Source organism: Macrotis lagotis, chromosome 1, assembly GCF_037893015.1.
Source record: "Macrotis lagotis isolate mMagLag1 chromosome 1, bilby.v1.9.chrom.fasta, whole genome shotgun sequence".
NCBI lineage: Eukaryota > Metazoa > Chordata > Mammalia > Peramelemorphia > Peramelidae > Macrotis > Macrotis lagotis.
In genome coordinates this window covers 862,022,685-862,044,151 of record NC_133658.1, presented here as the reverse complement: position 1 = coordinate 862,044,151, position 21,467 = coordinate 862,022,685, and the positions used below count along the sequence as shown (strand labels likewise).

The following is a 21,467-nucleotide window of genomic DNA, read 5'->3' as shown; positions in this document are numbered from 1 at the left end:
TCTTTGATCTCTTTTGGGTAGAAGCCTAATAGTAATAATAGTGTCACTGGGATAGAAAGGTGCACAATTTAGTAGCTTTTGAGTATGATTCCAAACTGTTTTTACAGAATGGCTATAGAGATGCATTTTTAAAACTGAATTTCTGGTTGTAGATATTACAATAAATTTAGATATTTATAATACTCAAAATAACTTTTTCTTATTCTTAAAGTTGTTCTTAAAACAACTTAAAGCTACTTTTCAGTTTTCTCAGCAGTTTTTGTCAAATAATGAGTTCTTGCTCTAGTAGCTGGTTGGTGGTTCTTGAGTCCTTTCCTTCCTTCTTAAGTATTCTCTATCCCCCTGCTGCTTAAGATGAGTGTTATACAACAAAAACTGAGAGACTTTCCAAGGACTCAGTACAAAAAGATTTGAAACTATAGGAAAGTTGCCTTTAATATTTCCTGATTTCTAAGTGTATGATTTCTTAGTCCAAATGTTGTAATTTGATATGGATATTTTGTGTAAAGAAGATGACTGCCTTAACAGTGTTTATCTTGTTCCCTGATGTGGAAGAAAGCATTGGAGCAATGTTGAATGAGCCGTGCTTTCCTCATTGTAAATGTATATTAAATTATGTAAAGTTCTATTAGATGTAATTATTTTGAGTACTTTTAAAACTAATTTGGACTAAGTAGATAGAAAAACTAATCTGAATTATAGATTAGGAAATGAAATTTTGTTTGATCAGAGTCAGATTTATATAATAAGCTCTTCTACGGCACTTGAAAATAGTTTATTCTCAAGTGGTTTAAGCACCTTTTTTTTTTTTTTTGCAAATTGCTTTTACTTTTAATTTGTTTAGCCAGCCAACCTCTTAGGGATTAGTAGGGGGGGAGAAATGGGAAAGGATATAGATAATCTAAATCTAAGCTTCATTTCAAACCCATTTAGAATTTATATAAGCTAGTAGTACCTGGACTAAGCCATAGTAAAATAGTTATGTCTTCAACTCATTACATTTTATTTAAGGAACAAATTATAAATAGTAGTTGATCCATTAAGAGTAATGACTTATTTCCTCATTTGATCAAAGGATATGAACAGGGAGTTTTCAGATGAAATTAAAGCTATATATAATCATATTTAAAAATGCTCCAAATGGGGCAGCTAGGTGGCATAGTGGATAGAACACAGGCCCTGGAGTCAGGAGTACCTGAGTTCAAATCCGGTCTCAGACATTTAATTATTATCTAGCTGTATGGCCTTGGGCAAGCCACTTAACCCCATTGCCTTGCAAAAAAATAAAAATAATAAAAAAAATAAAAAATAAAAAAATGCTCCAAATCATTATTGATTAGAGAAATGTAAATTAAAACAACTGTGAGGTGTAATGCCTCATACCTACCAGATTGGCTAAGATGACAAAAAAAGGAAAATGATCAATGTTGGAGAGGTTGTGGGAAGATTGGGACATTAATGCACTGATGGTATAGTTGTGAACTAATCCAATCATTCTGTGGAGCACTGTGGAACTATGCTTAAAAAGCAATAAAACTAATTATACCCTTTAACTTAGCAATACCTCCACTAGCCCTATATCCAAAAGAAATCACAAAAAAAAAATGGGAAAAGTCTCACATGTTCAAAAATATGTATAGCATTTTGTTGTAGCAAAGAATTGGAAATTGAGGGAATGCCCATCAATTGGGGAATGGCTAAACAAGTTATAGTATATGAATGTTATGGAGTTCTACTGTTCTATAAGAAACCATGAATGATCAGACTTTAGAGAAATGGAAAGAATTACATGAACTGACGCTGAGCAAAGTAATCAGAACCTGGAGAACATTGTATACATAATTGTGAGATGATCAACTATGATGGATACAGCTCCTCTCAGCAGTTTAGATATCTAGAACAACACTGGGAGATTTGTTATGGATAACACCATCCTCAACCAGAGGGGAAAAAGCCAAAAAAAAAAATAAAACAAAAGAACACAGAATCTGAATGGATATCATATTTACTTTTTCATGGTTTTCTTTCTTTTCCCTTAGTCCTAATTTCTCATACACAAAAGGACTAATATGTAAACATGTTAAGCACAAATATACACATAGAGCTTTTACCAGGCTATTCCTCATTGAGGTGAGAGGGGCGAGTGGATGTATTTTGAAAGACCTTCATAACATGTAATTTGAAAAATAAAATAAAATATCAAAAAATGATTGTCAAAAAAAGAGTAATGATGTCTTTGACAGTCAGATTAAGAATTATTTTAAGTGTAGTGCCATTTTAAACTTTTCCAATCATAAGGCAATAGAAATGGGTTACATTTATTGAGTTCTGGCTCTTATTTGTTTTCAGACATCTTTTACTGTATTGTTTCATATTAAGTTAAACATTGAAGGAAAACATTGATTTACAGTTTCTCAAGGGCCTTATATTAGGTGTGTGCTTGTGTGCATATATATATATATATTATATATATATATACATATATTATATATATATATATATATTTCTTAATACTATTAGCAAATGTTACTGGTGGTTAAGATTAGTCAGTGTTGGGATAGCTAGGTGAAGCAGTGGATAGAGTACCAGTCCTTGGAGTCAGGAGTACCTGAGTTCAAATCTGACTTCAGACACTTAATAATTACCCACCTGTATGACTTTGGGCAAATCATTTAACCCTATTACCTTAAATAAATAAAAAATTTTTAAAAAGATTAGTCAATGTTAAAATTGACATAAAATTATCATGGAAACCAAGAGAACATAATGAAAAACAATCCTGTAAGTCACCTTATAGCTCATATTTTACTAAGAAAATAGAGGTTTTCCCCTTGCCCATGGTCTCTCTATTCTTTCCTAGATTGGATCTCAGAATCCCTTGACTTCATCCCCTTTTCTAACCTTTATTGCAGTCTTTGAGAAGAGATTTCTATTTTACTTAACTAGGCCAAACCCACTCTTTGTACCCGTGATTCCATTTCCTTTTTGCTCCCCTGGCAGTTTGTCCCTACAATCATCTTCTCACCACTCCTTCCAATATCCAATTTCTCTACATGTGTATGTGTATAATATATGCACTTATATTGTGTATGATATATAGTATATGATGTATGTTATTTAACATACATCATGAACATTTTACAATGTTATATAATGTGAATCATACAAGTTCTCTCTGTCTGTTTCTCTCTCTCTCTCTCTCTCTCTCTCTCTGTGTCTCTCTTTCTCTCTCTCTCTGTCTCTCTCTCTCTCTCTCTCTCTCTCTCTCTCTCTCTCTCTCTCTCCCCTCTCCCTCTCTCCCCCTCTCTGGCCTTTGCAGTTCTCCCCAATCCTCTAAAAACCCTCAGTTGGTCCTACTATTTCCTCAGTCTAACTTCTTCTCCCTTTCAAAACTAGAGTCCTAGAAAAAGCTGGACTCACAGTTTGCCTTTAGATCTCATCACTCGACTAGAACAGCTCTCTTCAGTAATCTCTTACATGCCAAATCCAATGGTCTTTTCATCTTTTTTGGCATCTGTGGAGATGTTCTGATTTCTCAATTTTTGTGATGCTGCACCCTTGGTTTTCCATCCGTCTGACTATTCGTAATTATCTCAGCCAGGGGTGGGCCTCTGGGTGATCTGTCCCATCAGCTCTCATGTATCCTGTTCCATTTTGATTCTAAGAATTTGCTGGGAATTTAGTCAAGCCCTATAGTTGATTTCATTCTCTTAACCTTTTTGAAAATTGGGACACTATGGTCTCCAAACTTTTAGCATCTCTTTTTTTTTCATGAGTCAATTAATAAACAGTCACATATTAAGTGCCTATTTTGTGCCACGCATTATGTTCAATGGGGGAGGACAGCCAAAAATGAAACTGTCTCTGTTTCCATTTAAATGGAAGAGATAATAAATGTACCTGTAAATGTATATGCAAAATATGTGCAAAGTAAATTCATGGAGTTATGGGGGAAGGTACTAGGAACTGATTAACAATGGCTTAGTAATCACCCCATCTAGCTCATTGGGGATAAAGACTGAAATTCCACAAAAATGTACCATATTTGGATTATTTATTACCTGTATGCATTTTTTCCCCTTTCTGACCCAAAGATTATTTTTCTTTCATGGAGAAAACAAAAGCAAAATAGGAATTAACCATCTTGGCATTTTTTACATCAAATGTTCATCTCCATGTAACCAGCAGTGGTTTTATCTGTTCTGGGAGCTTCCTCTTTCCTAACTGTTGGCAAAAACAGAAGCTCCTTTTTGTAGTTTTTAATTCCCTTCGCCTCCTCAGCTCATTTTTAGTACTCCTGACATTATTTTTTTCGTGACAATTCTAGATTTAAAATTTTTTCTTCTTTGTTACCTGCTCTTCCTTCTAACTTCCTTGCATTTTTCATTAAAATTTAATTTGGTTGGTGAGTTCCTTGTGCATCCATATTTGTCTCTTTAGGCAATTATCCATTTTCCTTTTAATCAGAATGATTTTTCTCTTTGGTTTCCAAATTTCAATCTTAAGAACTTCTGATCCATCTTGACTTCATTTACACATAAAGATAGTTTTCAACATTCATTTTTTTATAAGACTTTGAGTACTACATTTTTCTGTCCCTCTTCTCTTCATGATAGTAAGTAATCTGATACAGTTTATACTTGTTCAGTCATATTTAACATATATTTGTATTAGTCATGTTGTGAAAGAAGAATTAGAACAAAAGGGAAAATTATATTTTCCATTTTATCATTCTGGGTTATTGAGTTCTATTGTTTCTGAATCTCCCTTGTCTAGCCTTGTCTAGTCTGTTCCACTGATTTATTTCTCTATTCATTAACCAATATATAATGGGTTTGATGACTATTGCTTTAAAATATAGTTTAAGATCTGGAACTGTTATTCCTTTTTGTCTTTCTTTTCCTTGTTTCCTTTAACATTCTAATTCTTTTGTTTTTCCAAATGAATTATTATTGTTTTAACAGTTTTGTAAAGTATTCCTTTGACAATATGATATTGGTATAGCAATAAAAGTATAAATGAATTTTGTTAGTATTATTATTTTTATTATATCGGCCTGGTCTATCCATGGTCATTAATAGTAAGAGAAAGGCAAATCAAAAGCAACCCTGAGATTTCACCTCACCCTGCAAATTGGCAAAAATGTAAAAAAAAAAATGCAATAGTCAGTGTTGGAAGGGATATGTCACATTAATACATTTTTGATGGAGCTTTGAAGTATTAGGATAATTTTGGAAAGCAGTTAGTAATTATTCAAATAAAATAACTAAAATGTCCTTATTCTTTGAGCCAGAACTCCATCATTGGGCTTATACCTGAAAGAAGCTGTCAATAAAAAGAAAGTCTCCATATGTATTAAGCTATAGTGCTATACATACATACATACATATATATATATATATATATATATACATATATATATATATCAGCATTTTTTTCCCAATAGCTAAGAATCAGAAACAAAAGTAAATGCTCATTAATTAGAAAATAGCTAAACAAATTGTGGTACATTGATACATTGAAGTATTATTATAAGAAATGATGTGAGTAATGACTTCTAAAAAGCACAAAAAGTACTATACAAACTAATGCAAAGTAAACAGAGCCAAAAAAACAGCGATACACAGCATCTATCACAATATAAATAGAAAGAACTGCAGACAAAACAATCAATATTAATATAATAAAATTATGAAGATCAAATGAGCCTCAAATCAATGGTTATGAGAAGACACTCTCAAACCACCCCTTTGTGAAGATGGTAGGGCTACGGGTGTGACACATTACATATTTCTGGATCTTTTTAATTTATTGATTAGTTGTGTTAACTTTTTTTTTGCTACAAAATTGCTGCTTTTCAAATTAGAGCAACTAGGTGATACAGTAGATAGAACAGGAGGACAGGAGTTCAAATCCAGACTCAGATATTTGAGTCTTACTAGTTTTGTAACTTTGGGCAAATCACTTAACTTAATCCTGATTGCATCACATCCAGGGCTATCTCCAATGGTTCTGATTCATATCTGACCACTGAACTCGTATGGTTCTGGATGAGAAATGAGGCTGGTGATTTAGCACAGCTCCCTCCTCACTCAGATTCAATTCATGTGCTTGTCATGGTATCGCCTCCCTGATGTCATGATCTTCTTTGAAAATGAAGGACAAGGGCGGCTAGGTGGTGCAGTGAATAGAGCACCGGCCTTGGAGTCAGGAGGACCTGGGTTCAAATCCAACCTCAGACACTTAATAATTACCTAGCCATGTGGCCTTGGGCAAGCCACTTGACCCCATTGCCTTGAAAAAAATCTAAAAAAGAAGAAAAAAAGAAAATGAAGGACAAAATGTTAATTATTTGTCAAATTAGATGACTCTCAGGAATATATCTTACATCACTTATATATCTTACAAAAATGAATGTTGAAAACTATCTTTATGTATAAATAAACACAAGATGGATCAGAAGTTCTTAAGATTGAAATTTGAAAGACAAAGAAAAAATTCATTCTGATTAAAAGGAAAATGGATAATTGCCTAAAGAATTAAACAGTGGAGTTGGAACCGGAAAGGACTTTAGAGTCTAACTCTCTTATTTTATACATGAGGAAACTGAGACTCAAAGTTTATCCTCATCTTAGAGGTATGGTAATAACTTTCATCCCACCAAGGCTCATCAAAATTTAGAACATAAAATTTTCCTTCTTTCATAAGGTCATCTTACTTGTAATCCCCCTCTTTTTTTTTGCATTTGATTTGATTACTGGCCCCTTTCTTTGATTTTTTTTTGTCTAATGTGAACATATGAATGTCCTTTTACTATTTTGCCTGAAATATAGCTTCTCTGTTATCCATATTTGGGGGGGAGGCAAACATATACTTTCCCAATATCCCTCTTTCCTTTTCTACAACTGTTCTAAAAAACAGGAGACATTGAAACAGCCCTAAGGATTACAAGTTTTGGATTTAGTGGTTTGTCCTCCTGGTTTTTTTCTGAGCCTATTAAACCTCAGCTAAAAAGAACATATATATTTATGTTAAAATAGAAATGAGGCTTAAAATATAATAAATAGAAATGAAACTTCAAATCTTACTTTTCTAAGTATAAAATAAATTCACCTTGTTTATTTGAAAGTTATCCTGCATGACTTTGACCTCTTCTGTCTTAGTCTGCTTATTTCAAAAACTATGTTTCAATGGCTCTCTTGTTTTTCTTTTCTTTTATTTCTTTTTGGTTGACATCTCTCTCCTTAGACATTATTGATATAGGTCCTTTTGACCTATAGTTCAGTTTTTCTTGTATTAGTTGGCATAAATTATAAGATGCTTTTGTATATTTACAGGGGTCCCTTGGAATTTTACATTCAATGTGAAGTTTTATCCACCTGACCCTGCACAATTATCAGAAGATATAACAAGGTAATACTTGAATTATTACTTAAGTTAATTAAAAGTAATTTCCAGGGGAGGCTAGGTGGCGTAGTGGATAAAGCACCAGCCCTGGAGTCAGGAGTACCTGGGTTCAAATCCAGTCTCAGACACTTAATAATTACCTAGCTGTGTGGCCTTGGGCAAGCCACTCAACTCCATTTGCCTTGCAAAAACCTAAAAAAAAAAAAGTAATTTCCATTATCATAAACATTGGGAATTTCCATCTTCAGAATGGGAAGGATGAAGAGCTGTTAAATTAGAACCTCTAAAATAAAAGAGGGCTTAACATATGCTATGGGATAGTGTTGGAGATATATGACTGCAGGCTCCAGATTGTTTGTGTTTTCCCCCTGTTTGGGCTAGGGAGGATAATGTAGATTCAGTCAGTAAATGAATTGGTATATTCGTGCCACAACTTTGACTATTCTAGATGTTCTGTCCAAATGATGGAAAAGGTACCACTGTGTTCTAGAAGACCTGGGTGTAAGAGTTCTTGGTAGGAAATTTCTAACTCTTCTTTCACTCTCTTCTCTCATACTTCCTTTGATATCCTGAAAGTTCAGAATTTTAGTTCTTAACTTTCTGAATTTCTACCCTTACTTAGAATTACAGAATTGTTATTTTGGGGTGCTATGCAATTTATTCTTTATGTTGATGAAGAAGCTGAAGTTTACAGAAGTGTGATGTGTAAAGTGCCAGAGTCCTTATCCTCAATTTGATTTTTGATCTCTCATTTGATAGAGAATTAGTATACAAAAAATTGTACATGTCAGTTTTGTAGTGAAAATGGAAGATAATCTCTAAGGGAAAGTACTAACAATGGGAGTGGGGAGAGATGCAGGGCAGGACCTTCTCCAGAAGGTGGGATTTGGGCTTCTTGGAAAGAAGCCAAATGTTGGAGTTGAGGAGAGACAATAGTCCAGCCTGTCACCGAGAACCTTCCTCTAATTCGTAAAACCTGATTAATTTCACGAGATCTATTTTAATTTAGAAATTGATTTAATTTCACCAAGGAATTTTTAAAAGATTAAAATTTTAAAAAGCTGATGATGGTGAGGAGGTTGGTTAGATGGTAATGAGTAAGAATTACCAAGCTGAGAATTTGAGCTTTGAGTTCAAATCTGGCTTTGTCGTAATGTCAGCTGAGATAAAATCTCTTCTTTCTGAGTCTCAGTTTTCCCATCTACAAAATGAAAGGTTGGACTAGCCATTCTCAAAGCACCAAAAGTCCCCTGACTTTATATTCTGTGGAAATTTCTATAAAACTATGTAGTCATTATGTAACTTTTACCCTAAATCCTCATCTAGTCATCTTTAGAGTGCACCCTCATAGTATATCATATCTCTGTTTGCAAAATTTATTCTTAGTATCTCTTTTTGGAGTAATTATCTCTCATAGTTGTGCATCTTTTTAACCTCTTGGCTAAAAAAATGATTCAAAGAGACTACAGTAATATTTTTTTAAGAATCTTCATTTTGGAGAAATTTGAGTTTCAAGGGGTATTATTCTGAATCTTTGGGAACAGAGATGGAAATTGACTATTTTTAGATTAACAGGATCTATTGCTAATTCATACATTACTCAAATTCCTCTTTTTACTGTTTTTTTCCTCGAGTAAAGCATATTCTAGGATTATATCTTTACATACCAAGATATATATATATATCCAACTTTGAACCTAAGTTTCCTCATATTTCCTAAGGGGGATAATAATACCTGTTCAGTCCATCTCATTGGGTTTTGATGAAAATCACTTGGTGAATTGTAAAGAGCTCCATTGGTATTAGTATCAGTCACTCTTGATCCCTGGTTAGTTCTATTGCTTAGAGCAGCTAGATGGCACAGTGGATAGAGCACTGGCCTTGGAGTCAGGAGGACAGGAGTTTGAATCCCACCTCAGACACTTGACGCTAACTGTGTGACCTTGGGTAAGTCACTTAACCCTGTTTACCTCATATCTAGGACCTTCTCCAGTCATACTGGTTCACATCTGGCCACTGGACTCAGATGGTTCTGGAAGAGAAGGTGACTTAGCATAGCACCTCCTCACTCAAATCCAATTCATTACTTGTCATGGTCTTTCTTCTTCAAGGACAAACATCATCAAGAACAGTTTTGATGAAATCAGCCTTATGAGAACTCTGTCCTAACATTGAACTAAACCTCAGTTAGCTTTGCATGCTTTATATTTATTATATATATATAATATACATTTATTAAATGTTTATTTATTTACTATTCAATTATATTTATACAGAGAGACTTGTTATGCAGCAGTGTATAGCCACTTCCTCCTCCCATCTCTTAAGGGAGGGAGAGGAAGGTTGTTGGACAGAAAGGACACCTGATGCTTGTTGTGTGCCCACTCAAAGTCTCCACTCTTGGAAGAATCGCCCTAAGGACTTGTCTTCCTGATGGGGACACTGGTGGCACCTTTTTATATAAAAGAGGGCATGTGACTTTTTGTTAAAACAATTTTTCTTAATTTACCCATAATTTTCCAAGTGATTGTTTTCTTTATGTAGTCTAATGTGATACTGCCTTTTCCCCTTTCAATGCAGGTATTACTTATGTCTTCAACTTCGACAGGACATTGTTACAGGACGACTGCCTTGCTCCTTTGCTACTTTAGCTCTTCTGGGTTCTTACACTGTCCAATCTGAATTGGGAGATTATGACCCAGAACTTCATGGTGCTGAATATGTTAGTGAATTTAAACTAGCCCCAAATCAGACCAAAGAGCTTGAAGAGAAGGTCATGGAACTTCATAAGTCATATAGGTAAATATGGCCTCAGGGTCTTGTCTTTATTTCCTAGATTTTGAATTTAAGTTCTGTGATTGACTCATTATATTTATTTGTTTGATCTCATTTTTCAAATCGTGAAATTATGTCTTATTTAGTGCATTGGTATTCATGGAGAAAAAGCATTATTCAAATGTTAACATGATGATTAGTATCTTTAAACTTTTTCACAGAGAAAGATAAGAGACTTTTTTCTGCTCCATTGATTCCTAGCATCTCTACCCAACCTGCTGTCCTTTCTTTTGAACTTCTTTCCTCTCAGCTGGTGACTTTGTAGCAGAAGGAAATTATTTTGGAAGAGTCCAGAAAAGCAATCAGAAATTCAGTAATCACTATCATACTCAAAATACTTAGTTTCAGTTCTAACTTAATTTATTGATGCCACTACTATTCTCCTCACCTTTCCACTGAATCTTAGAGAAATTGGAAACATTATTTATCCATATTGTTTTAACTTTCTTCCTTTTACCAAATTATACCTGTGGTGCATTAATGATTTGCTGTGGAGTGGAATGACAATTGGGTAGTTATTATTGTCTTAATCTGAGTTTGAAGACCTGGACTTGGGACTACCTAGATGTGAGTATGAGTTGAATGGGAGTTTCACTATGACTGATCAAAAAGTGACCAGAGGGGCAGCTAGGTGGCGCAGTGGTTAGAGCACTGGCCTTGGAGTCAGGAGTACCTGAGTTCAAATCCCGCCTCAGACACTTAATAATTACCTAGCTGTGTGGCCTTGGGCAAGCCACTTAACCCCATTGCCTTGAAAAAAAAAATCTAAAAAAAAAGTGACCAGAACAGGATAATGCTGAGTTGCAGTTGTGCTGTTGTACTTGTTCCACTTTCACCATATGGAATATTTTCAGTGGAATGTTTTTGAACACTACTAATGTTAGCCTTATCCAAAATCCCTCCAATTAACAGTGTAGCCCAAGTCTGGAGATTCAAATGGGATCATTTTAAATGGTGCCCAGTGGACAGATGTCTTGCAGTATGACCCAAAGTAAATGGCAAAGATTGCACTCCAAAATGAGCTTGTTACATAGATAGCACTTTTCAGCATGTTCATTCACAGTGCTTTCTATGTAGTCTGCCCCCTGGAAATGTACCAGTGAATGAATGATATCAGAGACCTACAAAATAGAACCACTGATTTTTTTCATTATGCAGATCCTTGAAAATATTTTTCTTTGATACCATTTGAGACCAAAGATGTTTTCTTTTGTTTTTTAACCAAAACAGTGGATTCAGTGGATTCAGGAGACAATATATCTTAGACCCAGGAATGAACAAGTATTTAATGGAAAAGGTTGTAAAGCACCTGAATTGTATTTTATTTCTTGGTGGTTTTTTAACCTGTTACTTTTTCTTTTCTTTTTAAATATTATTTTCCCCTTGATCTCTTTGTACTAACATTATCTGAGAGAAATCTGCAGTCTAGGGTATTGAGTTCTACTAGAGGCTTGTCAGTGATTTGATGTGAGAGATGATATTTCTGCTGGTTGTTTCCATGGCCATAGGTATCTTGTCAGTAATGTTCTTTAACAATTGAGAGGTGGGGATCATTATGATGAGAGAGATTATGCATCCTAAGCATCCGAAGTGAGACATGCACAGTAGGAAGGTAGAGATTAGAAGACTGAGAAGGGCAGCCAATAGCCCAGTTTGACTGGAGGATAAAAAGGTAAGAAGGTCAATCAGCCTTTTGACTGTCCTGCACAGAAAGACCAACAGAAAGTAAAAAAGAAAGCACTATACCATGAAGGCGGTAACTTGGATTCTGATCCCAGCTTCATTACTTACTTTGTGGCTTTAGACAAGTTACATCCTCTCTGTAGGCCAGAGTTTTCTCAAATGTAAAATTGGAGGGAAATGGATTAGATGATCTCTAAGGTCCTTTCCAGATCTAAATTCTAAGATTCTGTGATCTTTCATTTATCTCACTGGACACAGCATTTTACCAGTCCATAGAAATATTTATCTGGGCAAAGACTCTAACAAGAAGCATTTTATTCAGTAGTGAAAAATACAGTCCTTCTCCAGGGAAAATAGATAGATTGCAGCCTATGTAAGCACAACCTTTCCTAGTGGCTCTGAGCCCAGGGGGCACTTTTGAAAGTATAATTAACACTGCAAACTTACCCTAGCAAATCAGGCTTTAAAATTAATTGCCTTCCATTTATGAGAACTAGGGAGTATGTAAACTTGTCAGTTGACTCTTCTTAATTATTTGAAGTAACGTAATTAGCAATATCAGCTAACTTTGCTAAAAGCTTGTCAGCAAACACCAGATACCTCAGACTGACTTTATCCTAACCCAACTTGTCCTAAATGAATAAATAAAAAAATAAATAAATTCAGTGAAATGTAATTTTAACTACTGTTTAATGAGCCATAGTCCATGCCAAAGCTCCCTCCTGAAGTACTTTTTGGAGCCTTCCATCACTGTGTACAGGGAATGAGGTACTGAAGTGTTGAGTGCGATGTCTTGGTGGTCTGAAATCTTCCAAAGACATCTAACCTCTTCCTAGGCTCTGTTATTTTCCAGAGTCTTGTGAATCACCTTGATCTTTTAAAAATTAATGCTATAACCAGGAAAGGAAATCTTTATTGTAATAACTTTAAATTATAGTCTCAGAGTAAATTAAGAGGGCATAGTATAGTGGAAGAAACTCTGGGCACTTGAAATTAGGAGATCTGTTCATTGTTGCCTTTGCCAGTAAACTGTTAATGATGGTGAATCAATTAATTACCCATGCTAAGTTGAACAAGTCACTTCCTCTTGGGCATCAGTTTTCGTCATCTGTTAAAATGATAGCTTCAAATTAAATGATTCCTTAGTCTCTAGTTCAGTTCAAAAACATTTATGGTTCATAGAATGCTGTGGGGGGGGGGCAGCTAGGTGGTGCAGTGGATAGAGCACCAGTCCTGGAGTCAGGAGTTCAAATCTGACCTCAAACACTTAATAATTTGCCTAGCTATGTGACCTTGGGCATGTCACTTTTACCCCCATTGCCTTAAATAAACAAATAAAATAGAACACTGTGATATGTATTAGGGGAATTAGAAAGTTTAAATGGACTGTAACCACCATGGATCTACTAGTTTAGACAGTATTGTCAAGCTCAAAAAAAGCTTAATGGGGTATTATTAATTCATACTAAGATTTTCTGTGGGAGGTAAATTGACTTAGAAAACCACGTAGTAATGTTATCTATGTTCTGTTGTATTTTTATTTATTTTGGTAAATATTACCTAATTACATTTTGATTTGGTAGAATGTTGTTGGCTGTATTGAGGTGTTATGTTTTAAACCTTTGGTCAAGGATACATATATGATGTATATACTCTTATACCAACATATACTAATATAAAGCAACTCATTCAATAAAAAGGACCAAAATAAATGCTTTTTGAGATCTTGTGCCTGATGACATAGTTCACCTGTACTGGTGACTTAAATTTATCTAGGGCAGCTAGGTGCTTTCCTATTTCCTTAATTATTATCTTAGGTATCAGCTCTCTATTGGTTTTTTCCCTTGTCATTTTTAGTGCAAGAACTATTTTCCTTGGCAGAGAAATTAGAAGTTAAATCAAAATTGAACAAAAATTGACTTTTCTCTATTGTCAGTTATCATCATACCATTCTATCCAAGCAAATATATTAGGCTTCTTTCGAACTTCCTTTTTCTCTCAATGCAGTTTGTAAAAACAAATCAAAACTGGGAGCAAGCTTAGCTTCCCTCACCAGCCTCAGCTCATGAGTTTTAGCACTTCTGACACTAATTTTTTACCAGGACATGCCATGCTCTTGTATTCATCCTCTGTAACCTAGCCTTGCTTCCATTTTTCTTAGATTTCTTTTGTAAAAAAAATCTTTCAATTGATTGATGAGTTTTATATATAACCATATCAGTCCCCTGAATCTGTTTTCCCAAAATCTAGGGTGCATGTTAAAACTATGTCTTGAATTTACTTCCCTCAGTCATACATTTTGGGAGGGAATAGTCACTTATGCCCATGATTCCCATAATTTCTACTCCAGCAAATAGTTTCACTTTCTGTTAGTGAGAAACAGATCCAGAATAGAATTCACTCTTGTTTACTCCACTTTCTGAAAAAAAGATATTGTGACTAAGGAAAAGTCAAGAAGCTGTTAGCTTTTCCTGCTTTTGGCAGAGAGAAAACATTAACAGATGATTGGACGAGTCATGCATCTATGCATGCCAGGCTTGTGATTTGTTTCTTAGACTTCTTATCTGTTTTCTCTTCCAGTCTAGTCAGTTTATAGTGTACTTGTGACCAAATCACTTCTATTTTTCCCTCCATTGACCTCCATCCATATATTCTCTGTCATTCTTCCTCCTCTGACTTCTGAATTTCCTCACATGAATATACCCTCTATGTTCAATACTCCCTATCCCTTATCTTTACCTTTTCCATTTCTTTTCAATGAGCTATGTCCAGTCAGAGCCATGGATCAGTCATGGATTGAATTACATAAAGCCTCAGTGATATCTGTGACATTAAACTTTCCCCCTTACATTCAGGTCTCTAGTTTCTCTTCTTTCTAAACTTTGTCCAAAGTATGATAAAGAGAAGGGGTGGGGAGTTTTGAACATAAAGAGGGTATATTCATGTGAGGAAATTCAGAAGTCAGAGGAGGAAGAATGACAGAGAATATATGGATGGAGGTCAATGGAGGAACAAAGAGAAGTGATTTGGTCACAGGTATAGTATAAACTGGCTAGACTGGAAGAGAAAATATAAGAAGTATGAGCATGTATGATCATGGAGTTTTACCACTGACTCTTTTCTTGGATTTTGTCTCTCAAATGTCTATGTGTCTAAATGTAGTTACCCTCTTTGACACAGGCAGTCTTTTCCAGCTCCATTCATTGAGTTTAAAGTCCTTTTGATGACATTTTCAAGACACTCAACAAATACATTATTAACAGCCTTTGTTAGGTATCTCTGTTCTGGAACCAATCAATTTTGTATTTTAAACCATGATCCCAAAAGAAGTCCAAATTCCATTCTTAGGTATCACTTTCATAGCCAGCTGTTCACTTCACAAATTAATCTTTTTCTTCTGCATCCCAGGCTTTCACTAGGCAAAAGAGGACATCCTGCACCATCCAGGTTTTGACGAAGACTTTTGCCAAAATTTCTTGCCTAAAGAGTATTTAGGTTCCTTCTGGCAATATCATTTATGCTGACATTAATTACCTAAAGTGAGTGGTTCCCTGTTTCCATGCCTTGGAATGTTCTCTATAATGTCAGTTAGGAAGCACATGCCAGGACTAGAAATACAAGCAAAACAACAGTCCTCTCTATAAGGAGCTGCTATTACCAATTCTGTGTGTGTGTGTGTGTGTGTGTGTGTGTGTGTGTATACACACACACACACACACATATATCTTAAGTACTGACTTATTTATAGGTCATTTCCTCTGTGTTATGGGGTGTCTGGTTTGTTCAGTATAACTAGCACCTCTGGGGGGAGGACTGCTGAACCTTTTTCAGGACTGCTTATCCACCTGGAGTCTACTTGACACTCATCTCTCATCTGTGACTTCAAGAAGCCATCACATGCACAATGATCACACCCCAGGAGAACATTTTCAGCAGACCAGTTAAAGTAGGTAGAAGGTAGCCAACAGTTAGGGGACTGTCTAGTCCAAATGTGAAGACTTCTTCTAGTACAATGGGTGGATAAGAATGATTTGTTCCAATAGTCATGAAGGTGGCTGAAGCAGGAGCAAAGAAGCATTTAGAGCTTGGTCAGAAATGGAAGAAGCCAAGGTCATCCATTGCATCTCAAACCATTCATTGCCAGTCATCCTGATTTTTGTCTTGCCTCTACTTCAGTGACTGGAAGAGAGAGAGAGAGAGAGAGTCTGATGACTTTGTGCAACCCTGCCTCACTTAAATCCATTTCAGGCTCTTGCTGGCTGATTTCTTATCTGATAGCTTCTGTATCTCAATTATATCATTCTTTGAAGGTCAAGCAGCTTCTGCCCAATTCAGAAAGAAGTTCTAAGCTATTCTTTTCTTTTTTTTTTTTGTATAATATTGTTCCCTTTCTAGAATCCTGATCAAGTCTCCTTTCCTATACCTTAGATCCTTTTTTGTCCTTCAAAGTCTTGTTTCTTTTTCCTTTAGGACCCTTATTCTCCCAAACAACCCAAGAGTAGAGAGGTATATTTTGAATCCCTTCTCCAAATCCAGGAAGGAGATACAGATGACAGTCACTCAATGGTGTTAGAAATATGAACATTTCAAACAGCTCAAGTCACTGCACAATTTCTCCTCCTTCTCCTATATCATAGCTGTACAATTTGCTTTAGCATTTCTTCGGCTTTTTTTCCTCTATTGTCAGGAATCCCTGCTACCTCTCCCACTAGAGAGGACTGTAGCCCTGATGATAAAAGTACTTAGTTGGTAGCTGTAAATCCTTCAGTTACATAGCTAGCTAATAAATCGAGCAAGAAGAACTTGGACTTAGTTTTTCTTACTTCAGGGTATAGGATTTTTTCAGGTAAAAGTGGTTCTGGCCATCAAAAATATACCTTTTTTCACTTTTGTTTAGCTTCACAGCTTATATTGGAACAGACAAGACACAACAGTCCTAGCCTACTTCTTACCTATATAATATATATATATATATATATATATATTATTTTTCCTTTCTGCATTTCTTATTTGTAGCCAATAAATAAAATCCAGTTGTAATTCCTTAGAATATGGTGGAAAATCATTTGGTTGACCAAGTCATTAGTAAATCTGATACATCTCTCCTGAGGATTTTTATTTTTACTTCTTTGGGAACACTTTGTTCTTTTTAATGAGGGTTAAGACAGATGGATTTGGTAGACTCTCTGGTTAAAGGAAGAGACCACTGCTGTTTTATATAGCTTGGGGCAGATCTGAGGTAAACAGGCATTTATATAGCTTTTCCTTGGGGATGCAGCTGCTTTATTGTTATGAAGAAATTATATTTGATTGGTTTGAATTGCGCTGCACTGGAGTGATGATTTTGTCATGACAGTGAAAAAAACCACCGCTCATGAGCACTTTGCAGCTGAGAGGAAACTGACAAAGGGGAAGCAAAGACTGTCAAAGTGGAGTGTTTATACAATAAGACTGATTGTTTTCAAACAAATCTAATTCAGTATTTGCCTGCTAATGAGGACATCTCAATAGCAAGGAGAGAGGGCCCTGTTATTTGGATGCTTCTATTAACCAGAGTTGTTTTGTTTAGATCAGTGGGCAGGATACCATCTGTTACCAGAAAATTTCCCTTTCATCCAGCCTGCCCCCATTAAGAGTCCTGTTAAGTAACTTCAGCTGCCCTTCCATTTAATTCACAGAATAACTCAATTCAAGAGTATTGAGATAAAAGACTGCTAAGAGGATATTGGAAATTGCACAGTGCCCTCAGTGGATTCATTTGTCATTTTTGCACACACTGGAAGGTGGTGTGGTCAGATATACATACATACATACATACATATATATATGTGTGTGTGTATGTGTGTATATATATATATATATATATATATATATATATTGTAGAATATTTGTCAGCTAGATCTTTTCCTAATGAAAATTCCAGTTTTTTAAATTTACTAGGCATATACCTCCAGGAAGTCAGTGACAAGTAAAGGCCCCTTTTAGGGGCAGCTAGATAGTGCAGTGGATAGAGCACTGACCTTGGAGTCAGGAGGACCTGAATTCAATTGAGATCTCAGACACTTAATAATCACCTAGCTGTGTGAGTCACTTAACCCCATTGCCTTGCAAAAAAAGAAAGAAGAAAAGAAAAAGAAAGGCCCCTTATAACCAAAATATTTCTAGCAGCCCTATTTTGTGATAACAAAGAATTGGAAACAAAGTAGATATACATCAATTGGGAATTGGCTAAACAGGTTTGAGCCATAAATATGATGGAATTTTAAAGTGTTCTTAGAATGATTGACTTGTTGAATTAAAAAAAAAAGAACCATAGGGAAGACTTAGGTGAACTCATGAAAAGTGAAGTAAGTAGAGACAGAAAATAATGTATCTGTAATGAAGAGAGTAATGTTAATGGAAAGAATAAAATGAATGAATGCTTTGAAATTATAACTAACTTTGACCTTGAAGAGGAGGTATGAGATCTTCCCTCCACCTATTTTTAGACATGAGGAACTATAAGTGTGAGGTAGTGGATATAATGTCAAACTTTTTTTGATGTATTGGTTTATTTTGTAGAATTTTTTTTATTTTTCTTTTATTATGAGAGAGGGAAGAGAGATAGATGATGGTACAAAGTGAAAAATATAGGTTATGATTTAAAAAATATAAAAAATTCATTGCAAAATTTCCAGTCCTTTAGAGTTCAACTTGTTATCCAAGAAGCCACTGCTTCAAAGTATCATTCTGGTAAGATTGATCGAGTACTTCAAAACATGTGGACCCCATTAATGCCAGTGCTTTTTCCATTGATGCAGATCACCACACATCTCTCTATGCCTTAGTGTTGTTCATCACACTGTATTGCTGTGATTTAGAAATCCATCACCTGGCACACAGTTTTCTCATGTTGAAACTCTTCACTTTTTGATTGGCTGGTCCTTAGAGAGAGGTTTATTTTCATCCTCTGTCAGCTTGAATAGTCACTGCTAGCATTTCTGTCCTATGGACATAGCTTTTGAGAATCTAGGGTCACTTCCACACCCTCTAGAGGCATCAGAGTAATAATATAATGATAATTCATATTCATATGACTATTTTTGTACTTCACTGGAGGGGTATGAATGTATGATATCTTTGTCTCTGAGTGTCTTTACCTGAAAAAGAATTCATTTGCTAAGCAGGCTGCTATAGTCCATAGAAGTCCATAGAAGAACTGAGTTCAAATGTAGACTCAGATCCTTTCTAACTATATGGACATTTCACCTTACCTCTGGGCCTCAGTTTCCTTATCTAAAAATTGTAAATAGTTCTTACCTCACTGTGTCATCATGAGGTTTGAATGAAACAATATTTCCAAACTACTTTTGCAAACCTAAAAGCAGTATATAGATACAAGCTATTATTATTTATCATTTAAAAAATGATAATATTTAGCTTTTTTCTCTTTAAAGGTCTATGACACCAGCCCAAGCTGACCTGGAATTTCTTGAGAATGCCAAAAAGCTATCCATGTATGGAGTTGACCTTCATAAAGCAAAGGTAATGATAATTTTGACTTAAATCACCAAATATTTAGTAAGTGCCTAAAATGTGCAAACTGATATTATCCTTCAAGTAATGTACAGTGTTGTAAGGGAGTCAGAGTTCTAAGTGGAGAATGACTCCATACATAATGTCTCCCTACCTTTTATTTTGCTACCTGAAGAAGAGTACTGAGTCTCTTAGGATTTAAATTATATCTGAAAATACTTTCTTAAATAAGCATTATGCCTAGAGTGTCAGACTTATTTGATATCTTGGTTACTTTTGCTAAATTGGTTTTTTCCCCCTCTTTTTCATTTATTCTTCTAAGGGATGGCTTTCTACTGGTGGAGTGGTGAGAGACATAGGAAAATATGGATAGGTGATGTAGAAAGATAAGATAGCAAGGAAAATGTATTTTTAAAAAAGTATAAAGTTTATATATCATTTTACTGCTACAAAACAAGTCATAGTCTCACATCCCTTGTTTTGTGGAGAGGCCCTTGGCATTGAAGGCTTTATGATCATTAGGCAAGTGCAGAAACTTTGACAGTTCTACTAAGTTTTGCATAAATCACAGTGACAAAGTATATATGTATCTGCCATCTTGACAACAAATTTGTTGATTTCAAAGAAGTTTTTTCATCCAAAGATGATGAAAATTACCCAAGATATAGAGGATTTGTATTCAGTGTTGGCAGGGCAAGAAAAACCAGAATTGAGAATCATTGTGCTCCTCTCACCAACCCTACATAATTGGGTGGCTCAGTAAATAGAGCATTGGTCTTGGAGTCCGTAGGACAGGAGTTTGAATCCAACCTCAGATACTTACCAGCTGTGTGACCTCGGGCAAGTCACTTAACCCTGATTGCCTCACATTCAGGGCCATCACCAGTCGTCTTGATTCATATCTGGGCACTGGACCCAGATGGCTCTGGAGGAGAAAGTGAGGTTGATGTCTTAGCACCGCCTCACTCAAATCCAGTTCATATATGCTTGTCATGGCATCATCTCCCCTGATGTCATGGTCTTCTTCAAGCATTATCATAGTACTGGTGTTTATCTCCATCTTACAAGGTGAAATGACTCTCTCAATCTAACAGTTAATAATTAGTGAAACCAGACTTAAACTTGTGCACTCCCTCCAAATCTATTGTTTTCTTTATTATATATGATTAAATCCCCACTTCTAAAGAGATAACAGCCTTGATATAGAATACATTGATTTATGTAGGGTTGGTGATGTTTTACTATAATAATAGAGTCTTTATAGACAGTTATTTTTAAAAGTAATGAAAATCCTCCATTCCACAAATTAGTGGTGTTCCACTATCTGTAATGATAATCAGCTCAGAGTTGATGATACCCAAGGTCTCTTCTAGCTCTAAGAATACAGAAACTAGTTTATTTTCCTAAAAGTTTGATGGATTTTATTCCTGTGGGTAATTTAATTCCTGTAGGACAGAGTTAGGATGTTACATGTTTTATAAACCAGAATAAAAAAGGATCTTCTAGGTAGACACTAGCATATTAGAGAGGTTAAAAGCATTGAAGTAATTTGGCCAAAGTCTTAATAGCTGCTAAAAGACAGGATTGGGTCTGGCTTCAAATTCTGAGTTCTTTTAGTTCTAGTTCATTGCTGTTCTGAAACTGAAAACTTTCTTCTTATCATTGCTTTTTCAACTTATTGTTAATGATTTCTCAAACCATTTGGTGGGTCAGATGTATGAATATTTCAATATCTTGTTGGACAAGCGGCAAACAGAGTCTCTCTGAGTCCCTTGAAGAAAGCACTTGGTACTTCTTTTGTATAATTATCAAGTTCTGGTTTGTATTATTGCAACATCATTTTGTGGAAAGAGGACTAACCTGGAATTAAGATGAACTGGGCTCCACAGTTGACTAGTTGTGTGACCCCTGGGCACTTTACCTTTTTAGCCTGCAATTCTTCATTTGAAAATTGGAGATGATAACACTTAAACTACATAAATTATTCACTTCTTGTCTTTTTATCAGGAAAAATTTGAAAGTCCTGG

General features: G+C 35.3%; 1 protein-coding gene across 10 annotated transcripts in view; it reads left to right on the top strand.

Moving 5' to 3' along the window:
* EPB41 (erythrocyte membrane protein band 4.1) overlaps positions 1-21,467 on the top strand; it is a 179,803-nt gene that overhangs the window by 87,412 nt on the left and 70,924 nt on the right. For all 10 annotated transcript variants that reach the window (XM_074217896.1, XM_074217901.1, XM_074217898.1 and 7 more), the window contains 3 exons: positions 7,338-7,413; positions 9,988-10,206; positions 19,362-19,449. In XM_074217896.1, the coding sequence (XP_074073997.1) occupies positions 7,338-7,413; positions 9,988-10,206; positions 19,362-19,449 (383 nt within the window). The remainder of the gene's footprint in view (positions 1-7,337; positions 7,414-9,987; positions 10,207-19,361; positions 19,450-21,467) is intronic.